This window comes from Bolinopsis microptera, chromosome 5 (genome assembly GCF_026151205.1).
Source record: "Bolinopsis microptera isolate Bmic1 chromosome 5, MBARI_Bmic_1.0, whole genome shotgun sequence".
Taxonomy (NCBI): domain Eukaryota; kingdom Metazoa; phylum Ctenophora; class Tentaculata; order Lobata; family Bolinopsidae; genus Bolinopsis; species Bolinopsis microptera.
This window is the reverse complement of record NC_087076.1, coordinates 11,734,448-11,746,841: the sequence shown is the minus strand read 5'-3', so window position 1 is coordinate 11,746,841 and position 12,394 is coordinate 11,734,448. Positions and strand designations below refer to the sequence as shown.

General features: G+C 37.7%; 1 protein-coding gene across 4 annotated transcripts in view; it reads left to right on the top strand.

Moving 5' to 3' along the window:
- Positions 1-1,144: 1,144 nt before the first annotated feature.
- The window catches only part of LOC134815992 (transcriptional enhancer factor TEF-1-like), a 28,604-nt gene continuing 17,354 nt past the window's right edge, over positions 1,145-12,394 (top strand). For 2 of the 4 annotated variants that reach the window (XM_063824645.1, XM_063824644.1), the window contains exons 1-6: positions 1,145-1,276; positions 1,419-1,598; positions 6,694-6,850; positions 7,023-7,087; positions 10,615-10,677; positions 11,133-11,195. In XM_063824645.1, the coding sequence (XP_063680715.1) occupies positions 1,172-1,276; positions 1,419-1,598; positions 6,694-6,850; positions 7,023-7,087; positions 10,615-10,677; positions 11,133-11,195 (633 nt within the window). In that variant the 5' untranslated portion in view covers positions 1,145-1,171. Of the gene's footprint in view, positions 1,277-1,418; positions 1,599-6,684; positions 6,851-7,022; positions 7,088-10,614; positions 10,678-11,132; positions 11,196-12,394 lie in introns of all 4 variants that reach the window. The other 2 variants (XM_063824643.1, XM_063824642.1) reach the window with 1 other exon arrangement.

The following is a 12,394-nucleotide window of genomic DNA, read 5'->3' as shown; positions in this document are numbered from 1 at the left end:
TCAAGGATTCTGGGACACCAACATTTTTTGGGTTGGCACCTGGGAGAAAGCTACCTTATTCTTTGTATTTTGTCTCAAGTACTAGAGCATCTTTTTTCCACTCTTTATTTCACCGTCTCTACTTTTATGTTGCCCAGATTGTTTGGTATGACTGTATTGGATTTTCAGATATAATTTTTACCGTCAGTTACTGTTCTGCAGTAAACTTTTTCAATCAATTTTTATTGTGTATTGGAGTATTCAGATTGTTTGTATATTTGGAGTCTATAGAACTTCTATAGAATTTTTAATATTTTAGGGAATTTCATTTTTATTATCCTGATTTTTACATTTGATAGGCTGATGGGTTTCATACTGTGATTTCTTGCAGTCATCATCCTTCCCTCAAGTCCTCTGTTAGAAAACCTGCTAACCCTGCTTGTTAGGTGCATCTGCCTTATTTAGTCACTATGAGTATTATGAGTATTGCTGAAAGCACACTATATTATTTACAGTTATTAACGCCTGTTTTCTGAACAGTTTCTTGTTTCACCTCCGTCTAAGGCAAAGATGCACACTCTCGTTAATTTAAGTATCATTTACAGCTGAGCATAAGGGTCAAATTTAAATTATTTAAGCTTTTCGTGCTGTATGAAAATAACATTAATTTATTATCATTATTATTATGATTGATGGTAAAATGAGGAGGGGCCATCAAAAGATCTGGGTACCCTTCAGTATGCGCCCTGCCCCAACACTAACAGGGCCCCCTTTTTTGGCTCCCCCTAGGAAATTAGAAATGTATAAGTGAACAAATTAGGTGATTTGAGAGGATTCGCTACATATGTTCCTTGGAAATTGTCACAGGAGAGTTTATTATATCAATAACATTAAGCATACCCAATTGAACTTTACATTCTGGTAAATATGTCTGAGTTCACATATTTAACTTTTCTGACAACCATATTATGAAAATCCCCTCTATCATCTTTTAAGAAGTGACTGATAGATTGGTGGGGACAACACACAAATTGTGCAACTGGACTTTTATGTAAATTGCTTGTTATTGTCAGTCAAATTTCATGCCAATCCATGTGTCACATGGTTATTTCGATTGTCTTAAATTCTGTCCTTTAATTTACAATTCTACCTGTAGTCAATTCTTAGTTGCAACAAAAACCTACTTTAGGACATGGACCTCACACCTTATTTGAACAACAGTCCAATGTTGAAGTCACAAGCTAACAACATACTTGCCCTCCAAAATACTCTTCACAATACTTTCACGAGCTCTCAGGTGCGTTTCTATTTTAGAAAATATTCCTATTTTAGCTGTCTAAATGTTTGAAAAATAATCATTAATATAATTATTTTGGTTACATTTTTCGTAAATATTTGAAATTCAAAGTAAAATCTATTGCTAATGACAATCTCCTCAGGATTTGAGTTCGTACCCAATAAATGGCTCCCTGTTGTTTAGTGGAGTGAATGGAACTTCAGGAATAATAAACCCTGCTCTCTGTCAGAACCCGACCTTCATGTCCACCAGTTTGCCCGAACTTTCTGGAGTCAAGTTAGAGAAGAGCATTGATGGATCTCCCGACCACAGCTTAGCTTCTGTGAGTAAAATTACACTTTAGAATAATTTCATTTTTTCATTTATGTCTTTCATGACATTTTATAATCCTGTGCGTGGGTGCATCATCTCCACTTGTCATATATATCTTTCAAAAATGGAGAAACGTTTTGTCCATGGTATGATGCAAATCAGGTATAAGAGGAACTAAGTTGCAATGATTTAAATACTATGACGATTGACGGGTGGTATTACATTTGTATGGTAATGTATTCAAAGTGCCCAGATACTGGAAGTTAATTATAAAAGGTTACAAAATTGCTGCTTATAGACAAATTGCACAAAGTTGTCGTCATTATTGCCTGGATAAAGGATTTTCTGTGAAACATTAACCTTTCTCTTTGGCATTGTTGTGACATCATGGTCATTGGTCAAGTTGCGAATTTTCGAGTTTGTATGAGACACGTTACTAATCTTATTTTAAAGGGAGTATACGTATTCAACAGTGGTCAAGAAAACTACAAACCATTGACTTATTCTGTGTAAGCATAATTACAGTTGATCTGGTGTATACTCGAGTAGCGTGCTTAACACCCAAGCAGTTTTCTGTCGGGTCTTTGTCGGCTTTTTTTATGACCATGATAATTGATAAATTTGTAGAGACCTGGACCCCTTAAGTCTAGCATATGGCCGACCCGGGCCGACAGAGAAGAAAATTAATATGTAGCATGTTTAGCTGTGGTGAAAATGTGGTATTTGCCTTAGTACTGTAAAACATCCCTTCATGTTTTGGTAGGATCTGTATTCTGTATCGAGAACCTTAGTTTCATCTCATTATGCCGATTGCTGTGATTCCCCGACCTTTAAACCTTGGGCCTGATAATTACTTTTATATCGAAGAGGTTTCTTTAGAAATACTACTAGAAGTTTCTCTTGTAGAAATATCAATCAGCCAGTATTTTGTCGTGTTTGAGATACTTACCATATAATGCATGATAAAGTTACCAACCAGAACAATATTACTGTGAAAGAGGACCAGCCCCCTTCAATTAATCATCAGAAAATCTATTCTTCCTGAAATTCATCAAATCTTTTCTTAATATCATCTATATTGATTTTTATGTTGGTATCATGGGGTAAAATTGCTTTTCTATCGTTCAATCATGATCATGATCAGTCGGATGAATTTGTTTCAAGGTATCCAAAGAAAGTTCACCCTCAGCAAAATCTCTATTACAAACTTTATCTCACCCTCAAAATAGTTCCATTCATAATTGAGTTTAATAATAAAACGTTTTTGCGTTCCAATCATATCTAAGCTCAGCTGCTCTCAAATCGAGTTAAATGAGTAATCTTAAAAGTGATCTCATATATATGCAGGAGTGTCTTGCTATTGACCAGTAGGAAAGCTGAAAGATGAACATGTAATGCACTCCATGAATATTGGATTATATTGCATACCTCTAAATTTAGACAATTATCACGTGCCACACATCTATTGATTACAATTCCTCCTAATTGCTCCCTCTTAAGCGTATTCATGACAGCTGATGAGTTTGGTAAGTGTTGCAATAATGTAGTTCGAGTGGTAGTTGGTAGACAATGATAATTAACAGTGCAGCCCTAAACACTGCCCAATTAACTCAAGCTCCCCCCGTTCTAATTGGAATTAATTAAATTCGTGTGAAAATTCTGAAGTGTTATTCACTTTGTGAGTGAAAGAGGCTTTAACAACATCTTTCTAAGCTCTAGACAATTGTTGATTGAATTATTCTCGAATTACCAGCGCTTGTAACTTTGTTAACTTAATAGTTTCCTAAGGCTAAACACAACCGACCATTTTGGGTATATGACCAGCAATATGACAATACATTATACAATAATTATAGCATAACATTTATGATCATATTATTAAATTTACATTAAAACTGAACTTGACATTTAATCAAAGAATAGTTGAAGTAAAAGTTGAGCTTCTGTAGACAGTAGATACAGGCAACCACATGGTAAACAATTTAACACTAAGAATATTGAATAATCCCTCTAATACAGCTCACATAATATAATCTGATGTGTGTAACAATAATTAAGAAGAATGAAATGCAGAACGAGCCACAGTGCGCTATCTAGGTTTTCATTTGACATGGTAGAAACTCAACCTCTCAGCTCCCTCTAGCTCCATGACGCAACATGTTTGTTTTGGCCGCTGAAGAGCGAGCAATCAATCAGAGGGCGCTAGGTAGGTCACGTGAAGTGCGGCAGCCAATGAGCTGGTCGTGTTCGGATCACGTGACCTTTATCTTTATATTTAGATCGGTAGAGTGTGCCCGCTCTGAGTGTTGGGTTACTCTGCTGGCTTCACATGCTCTCAATATATCATCATTATAGTGTATATCTGTGTGTTACGCATGTGTATGCAGACTCCTTCCCTCCCCTCCCCCTCCCTTCCTCCTTCACAAAAAGTAAGTTAACAATATTATCAGATTGTCAATTTTAATACTACTGATATTTGATATAAAACAAGATGGGACAAAACGTAGCAAATGAATAACTCCCCAAAATTGATCGCGATCCTTCTACAGATTGAAAAGGAGTCACCTTAGTGATGATTGGATAGTGTCCAATTTGGAGGCATTTTAGCTTATACACACAATGTGTTGGACCCAAATTCTTTAATAACATTACAATGTTTAATTGTGTTCATTATCGGATCAAATAGCCCGCTTCGTCTTGCCCCATGAAAGAGGACAGTCAAATTCTACATCTAATTGTTAGAACGTTTATGAATGTAATTCTAGAAACTCGAATGTAGTTCTACCTCCCTCCCTCCCTCCCTCCCTCCCTCCCTCCCTCCCTCCCTCCCTCCCTCCCTCCCTCCCTCCCTCTCTACCTACCTACTTCCCTACCTCCCTACCTCCCTGATGACTTGCCTACACACCACACACAGTGATGCCACACTCTGAGGCATGGCCTGGTAGGTCCTGTAGCTGTTGAGACTGCTCTTTGATTGAACATATTCCAAATTGCAATGATCTGTCGACCATCCCAAGCTGCATATCAAATGTCTGTACTATAATCGTCCCACTTCCATGATGGAATGGATATTCTGCACAATTCTCTCTATAAGTGTGAATAAGGACTGTGTTGAGTATATAATTCACAAAAATATCTGCCCTGGTCCTACAATATGTAGCGTGGTGTTAGAGGACTATGTCAGATGTTCCATTGTAAATACCTGGACTAAACATGTACCAGTCTAGTCGCTAGTCATTGTTAAAATACATATTATATCCCCCTTGATCAAACTATAACATCAAGATATTGTTATCATTTCAAGTAAACTTGTAATTTTAAAGATTAAGAAATATATCAGTAACTCTGGATTCTCTACTTAGTATCGTATTTTGTTGATGAATTAAATTGCACTTTGAATTGCACTTTATACCCCCGGATAAGTCAGTTTTAGTTGTCGTGAGGTGAAAACCACAGCATGTCAACACTTTGTAGTTTGAAGCTGTAAATAAAGTTATACACAAAATGAAAAATCGATAAGTACGAGGGTGGAACACGAATTCGCGCTGCTAATTTCCTGCCAGCTTTAAAATCTTATACAGCTCACGTCTTAGGTTTAATAATGTATCCGGTGTTTATCACACTAATCGACGTGTTTGCCTATTGTAACACATCAAGATACAGGGAGCTCGTATAATAATGCAGATTGTTACTTTTACAAAGGTGCTGATTCCCTTCTTTCTACAAGCTGAACATTGAGGTGGCCGACCATCACATCAAACCTCCAACAATTTCTGTAGAAACAATAGCTAACATAAAGAGTTAACTGGTCCTGCTAGTAACTGTCCAGCTGTATAACAGCTGATGCTAGCTATTGGACATCTCTTAACTTACATGTCTGCACATTGGAGGTTAACACTAAATACATACCAAGCGTAGTTCTTGTATTTTATGTACTTGTACAGACACAAAAGGGAATACGTGCCCTGATAACGAGTTGTTTTATCTCTGTGTGTGGTATGTGAAAATTAACTTTGATCTAAGATCGATTTGTGCTCACAGTCCTGAGATTTGAGTGCTGTGGAATTTGTACAAATTCCTCAGATTTGTTCCATGAAAAGAATCCCGCACAAATCTTGCTAGAGAGGAAAACCATCCTATGCAGGAATGTAGTGTTGAACCCATCAGACGTTATTAATGTCGGACATAGTCTCCACACTTTAGGTAGAGTGGGTGCCCCACTGCCCCACTTTGTGCCCCACAAACTAACCCTCTGCTATCCACATTCCAGACAGCAGATCACGTGATATAGTATCTCACACGATGACAACTTTTAGAATAAGCCCACATAAAATCTGACGTAGCTTATCAAACCTCAACTCATAAAGTTCACCATTCAGGTCGTACACAAGAGTTAGTTTTTAAAAGGAGTGAGTCACGTGACTTGTGTACTGAATTTGAGATTCTATATATCTGAATGATAAATCAATATATTATTATCAGCTAGCACACCAACTGAATTGAGTCAAGAAGTATTTAAATTGTTTGCGTAGTGCCGGATCTACTGCAATTAGAGGATAGAATGCACACAATAGTACTGTAATTGAGATCAATACAGGAGATCTGGAGATGACATGCAGTGTCAGTGTCAGTGTCAGTGTGTGTGTGTGTGTGTGTTTATTTGGGTGTCGCATACAGTAGGATATCAGGAGCTCAGCTCCTTTATAATTTCATCTAGCAAGTTACACGGGGGAATTTAATTTGGTTCCAAGTTTGAGGGTTTCATGTGACACGTACCGTTTCATTGTGTATTTTACTCTATCATCTTGACATTAAACAATAAAGGAACACCCGGGAAGATCGGAACAATGGGTTGACGTGTATCTCGTCAGATCTCTCATGGAATGTTTTTAATCGTGAAAATTCGTGCCATTTTGGCGGCAACAAAACAATAACACCGCATCAAAGGTTGATTCAAGTTCAAGAACATGTCTAAGGCATGTTTGAGTGAGTTTATTTGCTCCGGCAATTAAATGTTAATGTTTCTTAGAAACAGAATATTTATTTGCACCATAAAATTTCCATTCCATGAAGAGCGTTAAACTTGACCTTTTCAGTCGATGCAGTACGAGCCCCACACACCACGCTGTAACAAAGGGTCTAACGAGGACGCAGAGGGTGTCTGGTCACCAGACATAGAGAAAGCCTTCCAGGAAGCTCTGCAGGCGTACCCTCCATGTGGCAGGAGGAAGATAATCCTCACTGACGAGGGTAAAATGTATGGTAAGTGTGTAAAGGGACATTTTTAATGCTAATTATATGATTGTTTTCTACAGCGCTTTCCCCAATTCCTGTTCCATGCTAAAAACCTAAAAAGTGTTTCCTATTTTTTTTCTAATAGTATGCGCATATTATGTAAAGTGTACCCGTATGTTATACACTGAACATTATCCAGGAAGGAACGAACTCATTGCTAGGTATATCAGAGAGAAAACAGGGAAGAGTCGCACCAGAAAACAAGTACGTTTACAGCTCACCGATTTCTGTTGTTTCTTCGTTAAGACATCACATAAGAAGTCTGTTTTTTTGATAAACTGAAAAGGGAAAGTAAGTGCACACTCTTAAATTTCCCCTGAAGTTGCCTGAAATAAAAAATAGATATTGTCGAAGTGAGACCAGGGTGGGACCAGGAGCGGAGGGGTAAGGTTTGGTGAAATACAAACCAAGGTCGATATTCCAGCACACTTTGACTTACATGTTGCTGTTCTTTATATATTAACATAGCTTTTCAAAGTGCACTTTGAGTAGTGGTAAGTGTGCAAGGGTAAATGAAAAGTTTATTTAAAGTACCTTTACTAATCATAATTACCTACCAACAACTAAGGGCGGGAGGTTTCGCAGTGAATAATTGTGTCGTGTCATACTTAAGAACATTGCAACACGGAATGCACTAAATCACCGCTACAATTTTGGACTTTCGCATTTTATACAATTAAGGAAAATATGGAAATTCTTAGGAAAATGACGGCGTAAATTAAATGAGATGAAACTCTCATCGTATATGGATGACCGATATATGTGCTCAAAAGGTGCTTTGAGAGCACTGCCTTACTCAATGACAAGTAACAAGCTATGACTGTTATCATTATGACGAAGTCGATAAACACAAAATAATGCTACAAACTATAAACTTAGTCACTGCTACCAAACAATTCCTGGTGTTATAACCTTAACACCATGGCAACATTATCTTAACACCATTGTAACGCTGTCCCCGAGTTACCCTGCTAACCTTAACTAAGTAACCATGGTAACGTTATCATCACTGTAACGCTGACTACATCAGCTCCTTCCGTGATCCATCATCGCAACACTGTCAGAAACCATTTTAGACCGCTCCATTTACAATTTGGTGGGGTGATCGTTCTCAAGAACTCCTGTCCAATCATATAATACACATTAGTTATGTGAACATATTATTGAAAATACTGGGTCTCTCCGGGATTGGCGGTCCCGCTTGCCACATGACCCACTAAGCTCTCTCAAAAACTATAATGATATTGGCTTCACAGCAGTGCGGCCCCCAAAATAATGGATCCATCCTCTATCATATAATAATATGTGCCTCTCAAATGAAATTAGTTTTGTTCTTTGATGCAAATAATATATATATATATATATCATTTGGTATCGGGGTGGTGTTATATCTGTAGTGCATTATTTGGAACCAATAATCTATAGATCTCATGAATACTGCGCTCATATTAATATCATTTGATTGGATGTTATGTTATATATTGAAGATTACAGTGCAGTATCTCCCGTCCCTTAGAAAGCGCTAAAACAGCGGCGCCCTATTACAGATGAGAATTGTTATGGCTGCAATTGCCCTGGCGGCTATGTTTCATGTATTAAGAACACTTCCACGACTTCAAATCAATGTTTTTGATACTCAAGTTTACAAGTTAAGCTTGTTTAGTGTGGAGAGCACTAGCAGGGCACTGAATGTGGCGGGAGACCGTGGTGTGAAGGGGTGTGGTAGAGGAGACAATACCTTGTTCTGTGTGTGGTAGAGGAGACAATACCTTGTTCTGTGCGCTCTTATGAGTTTTAGGGTTCTAAATAATGCTTTATTATGCCTCCACGTCATGGAATAGATGACCTAATGTCAGATGTCTCAATATTTTATCAGACACAGCTTGCATAGGGCTCTATATCGTTATGCAGTGTACTTCAAACGTCGATATATTATCATGCGAGGGATTTTATTTTGACAGTGAAAATTAATTGCTCCTAATTATTTCTAGAACCATTGACAGATTGGGGTGACCGACACAAAAAAGTAATGTGTTCCACGTTTGATGATAGCTAATGTTTATCGATATCTAGATAGTTTTTACCTGGGAAATATAGGGCACAATTTTAATTATATATAATATACACAACGCGAACGGTTTATGTAGGTTAATGGAGCCCAAATTTTAAATGGTTTAAAATGGCCGGCTGCCATATAATCAAAGGTCTATTGAATGTGACCTATTTTTAGTAGCAACTCTCTAACTCAATTTATAACCAAACACTATGGCAGTGAATGTTTACATTTCATCGAATAATAGAGTAACATCACCATATCCAAGATTCCTGCGCTCATTTAATTTAACTAAGTTTGTAAATACCTGTGGTAGCAGTGTGTGAATGAGCGGAGATTTAATGTAATTCCCAAGATATTACCTCGTCTCAGTTATCAACCCTCATTAATGATAGGAGCGGAGATCTCCCCGGTACAACACATCCACCTGAGCAAAGACCTTCACACCTCATTATGAAATTCCAGGAGACTTAAATAGAATGTACTGCATGTTTACTCAGAACTTAACCTCAATTGAATGCGAGGTCCTCCCGGGCACACTGTCCCCCGGTAAATTCCTTTGTACAACTACGTGCTGACGTAATGTGTCAGAACTAGGCCTACACTCTATGCCGAAATAATAGCCGTGTTAGCTAACTGCGAATTGTTAAAAGAAAGCGGAAAATATTCGAGATATTTAATTGCGGCCTGGTTTAAGTAAACAGAGAGGTTGAGAGCTCTCAGAGAGACCTGCTCTGTGAGTGTGACTAATAATATAGGTCTGGTGTGTGGTGTGTAGATTTGTGACCCTCTCCTTTCACTTCCTACTGATAAATACTATTAGTGGCCATCCACCCCTTCCCTCTACTGTGATCGGTCTTGTTTCCTGGAATCACAGCTGGAAATTTGAAGTATCGATAAAAGTAAATCGTGCAGCTGCATGCAGCACAAATTTGCGAGGTTTTAGCCCAAAAGTACTGCGAATTCCTGCCATACCTCACCGCATTCCGGAAGTGTTTTCGTAACCTTGGCAACATTCCGGAAGTGCTGGTTGGGTATCACCTCCTCCACTCCTTCATGATAATATAATGAGTAATTCACAGCTTATGTATTACATCATCCTTCCACCTGACATTCCACCTCTTGTCCACCAATATTACCATGTGATTAGAGGTAAATACCACGTGATACAATGTCTCACTGCCAGCCGAGTATATGTTGATTGCAGGAGTCACGTGATAGTTGAGTCTGACATGTCCCTCTGAAGGGGGGCTCCCTTACATCACCACACCAATGTACATGATAAGTGTGTTCAGGACAATGTGTCATGCTGTGACATATTGTTTATGGGTGGCACGATATACACTATCTTTGTTGGACATTGTTTTACCAGCTAGGCTCTCTAATGAATACTGCTATTCAAACATACACATTCCTTCTCAAATTCCAAAACAAATCATCGAAATTCTTTGATTTAGCCGCTCTAGAGTCTATACTCCCTGCTACAAGCTGATCAATAACATGTTTCGAGCACAGCTTTGTCGAACCATTGTTCACAAATGGGTTAGGGGACTACATATTATTGAATTACGTTAAGGGGTGGGCTTTATCATTACTATTAGTGAAAATTGTATCCTAATTGCTAACATATGCTACCAAATTCTACTAAATTCTTTGTAAACTTATGGCTTTCCGTCAGGTGTCCAGTCACATACAAGTGTTAGCTCGAAAGAAAAGCAAAGAGATTCAGCAACAGAGCAAGGTTTGATTTTGACATGTGACCGATTTGTTGTCCAGAACGTACTTTGTCAAAGTTCTGATATGTTTGCCGAAACTGAGGTGCGATGAGATGCCTGAATACAAGGCTGGTGCGCTCCATCAATAATAGCACTCTATGTATTGTCTGTGTTCTGTACGTTTGGTTGCCATTTGTTCAAATCTTGCGACCTTGCAAGATGGTGCTATTATCTTCTGAATGCTTTCTCCTCGTATATAAGGTCCAGTGCAAAAAACATGACTTACGCAATAAGCACATTGTACTGACTCTAGCACTGTAACATGATGAAGCAGAAGTTCTGAACTGTACGCACGGGAAGCACCACAATACCGTGACACTGGAGCAGTGTTACATACTCTACATACTATCGGTGTTTACAAGTGAGCAGCCAACTGTTTCATCACGTGACAGTTCCCCCGTAACACGTGCACTTTCCCCAGGACAGTGACGCTAGGAATCAGATTCTTCAGAGATACAGTTCTATGTCATCCGCTCAAATTGTGGTAAGTTTCTTCTGTTTTCCTATATTTGGTGTTATACCCATTTTTTGAATTATCACTTTTCTTTTGATTCTGGGTGTAAAATATGGAATCACCTAAGTATTTGCGTCGGAGAGCTTTTGCATTGAAAGCTAGATTTATGACAAGCTCACATAATTTGACCAATAACACCCTTGTATTGCACATAAAATTAGAAAACTTTTGAGTGTAATGTGGCCAAGGTGAGATTAGACCGTTATGTAATATGTATTGGCGTTATCTCAGAACTTAAAATATAAGATTATATTTAATGCCTCATTGAACACCTTGTTACACAGAATTTGAAATCGATTTTCAGTTATTTAGAATATAGTCGCCATAATTACAGTTATTCCTCGTCGTAAACTTTGATAAGATAAAATATAAAATTTGAGCAACGGTTTTTATTAAAATGAAGGCAATTTGTTTCAGAATCGTAATGAAATTAAAGAAATTTCATTATTTCTTATCAGTTCGGTTATTAGTATACAATATACATCATTTGCACTCTTTAAATTAATTTTATCATGCATAAAATTTTGAGATGATCTGAACTTTATGGCGGTTTTTATTGAAAACTAATAATGGATTACTAATGATAATTTTTAAATTTGTTATTTTCGACGAAGAATGAAAAATTCTAAACTTCACAGTTTAAGAGTAAGCATGTGTAAATTTCCTTGCGTATGTAGGAATGGAAATAGAAGTGATCAGACCATCAATTTGGTTGAAGTAAGTAATATTTTATGATACATAATATGCGAGTCAACAACGCACGTGTTCCGTAACATTTTGGTATTTTTGTCGCTTCCCAAGCGCGATGCTTTTAAAATATATCGCTTTTAACTTTTGACATCACGACTTAATTGTGTCGCGAGAAAATGTAACAAATTTTCATGACGTCCGCCGCGCCGTATGGAAGATGGGTTTAGGTGTCACTGTATACGAGGAAAGAATGCTTGGACTGCAGTTCAGTTCCCTTGATATTTTAAAAATTCGTGGCCAATTCCTCAGAAAATATGCTCAGATATTTGTACGATGCATTCTGCTGCTCACACTGCCGTATATAATATTATGATATATGTTAAAACATCTATCTTTATATTATTTCAACTCTATAGCAAGTAGTGTTGCTCTCTAGCAGGGCGTGGCACGCTCTTGTCACTTAACAAGCTCGATATATT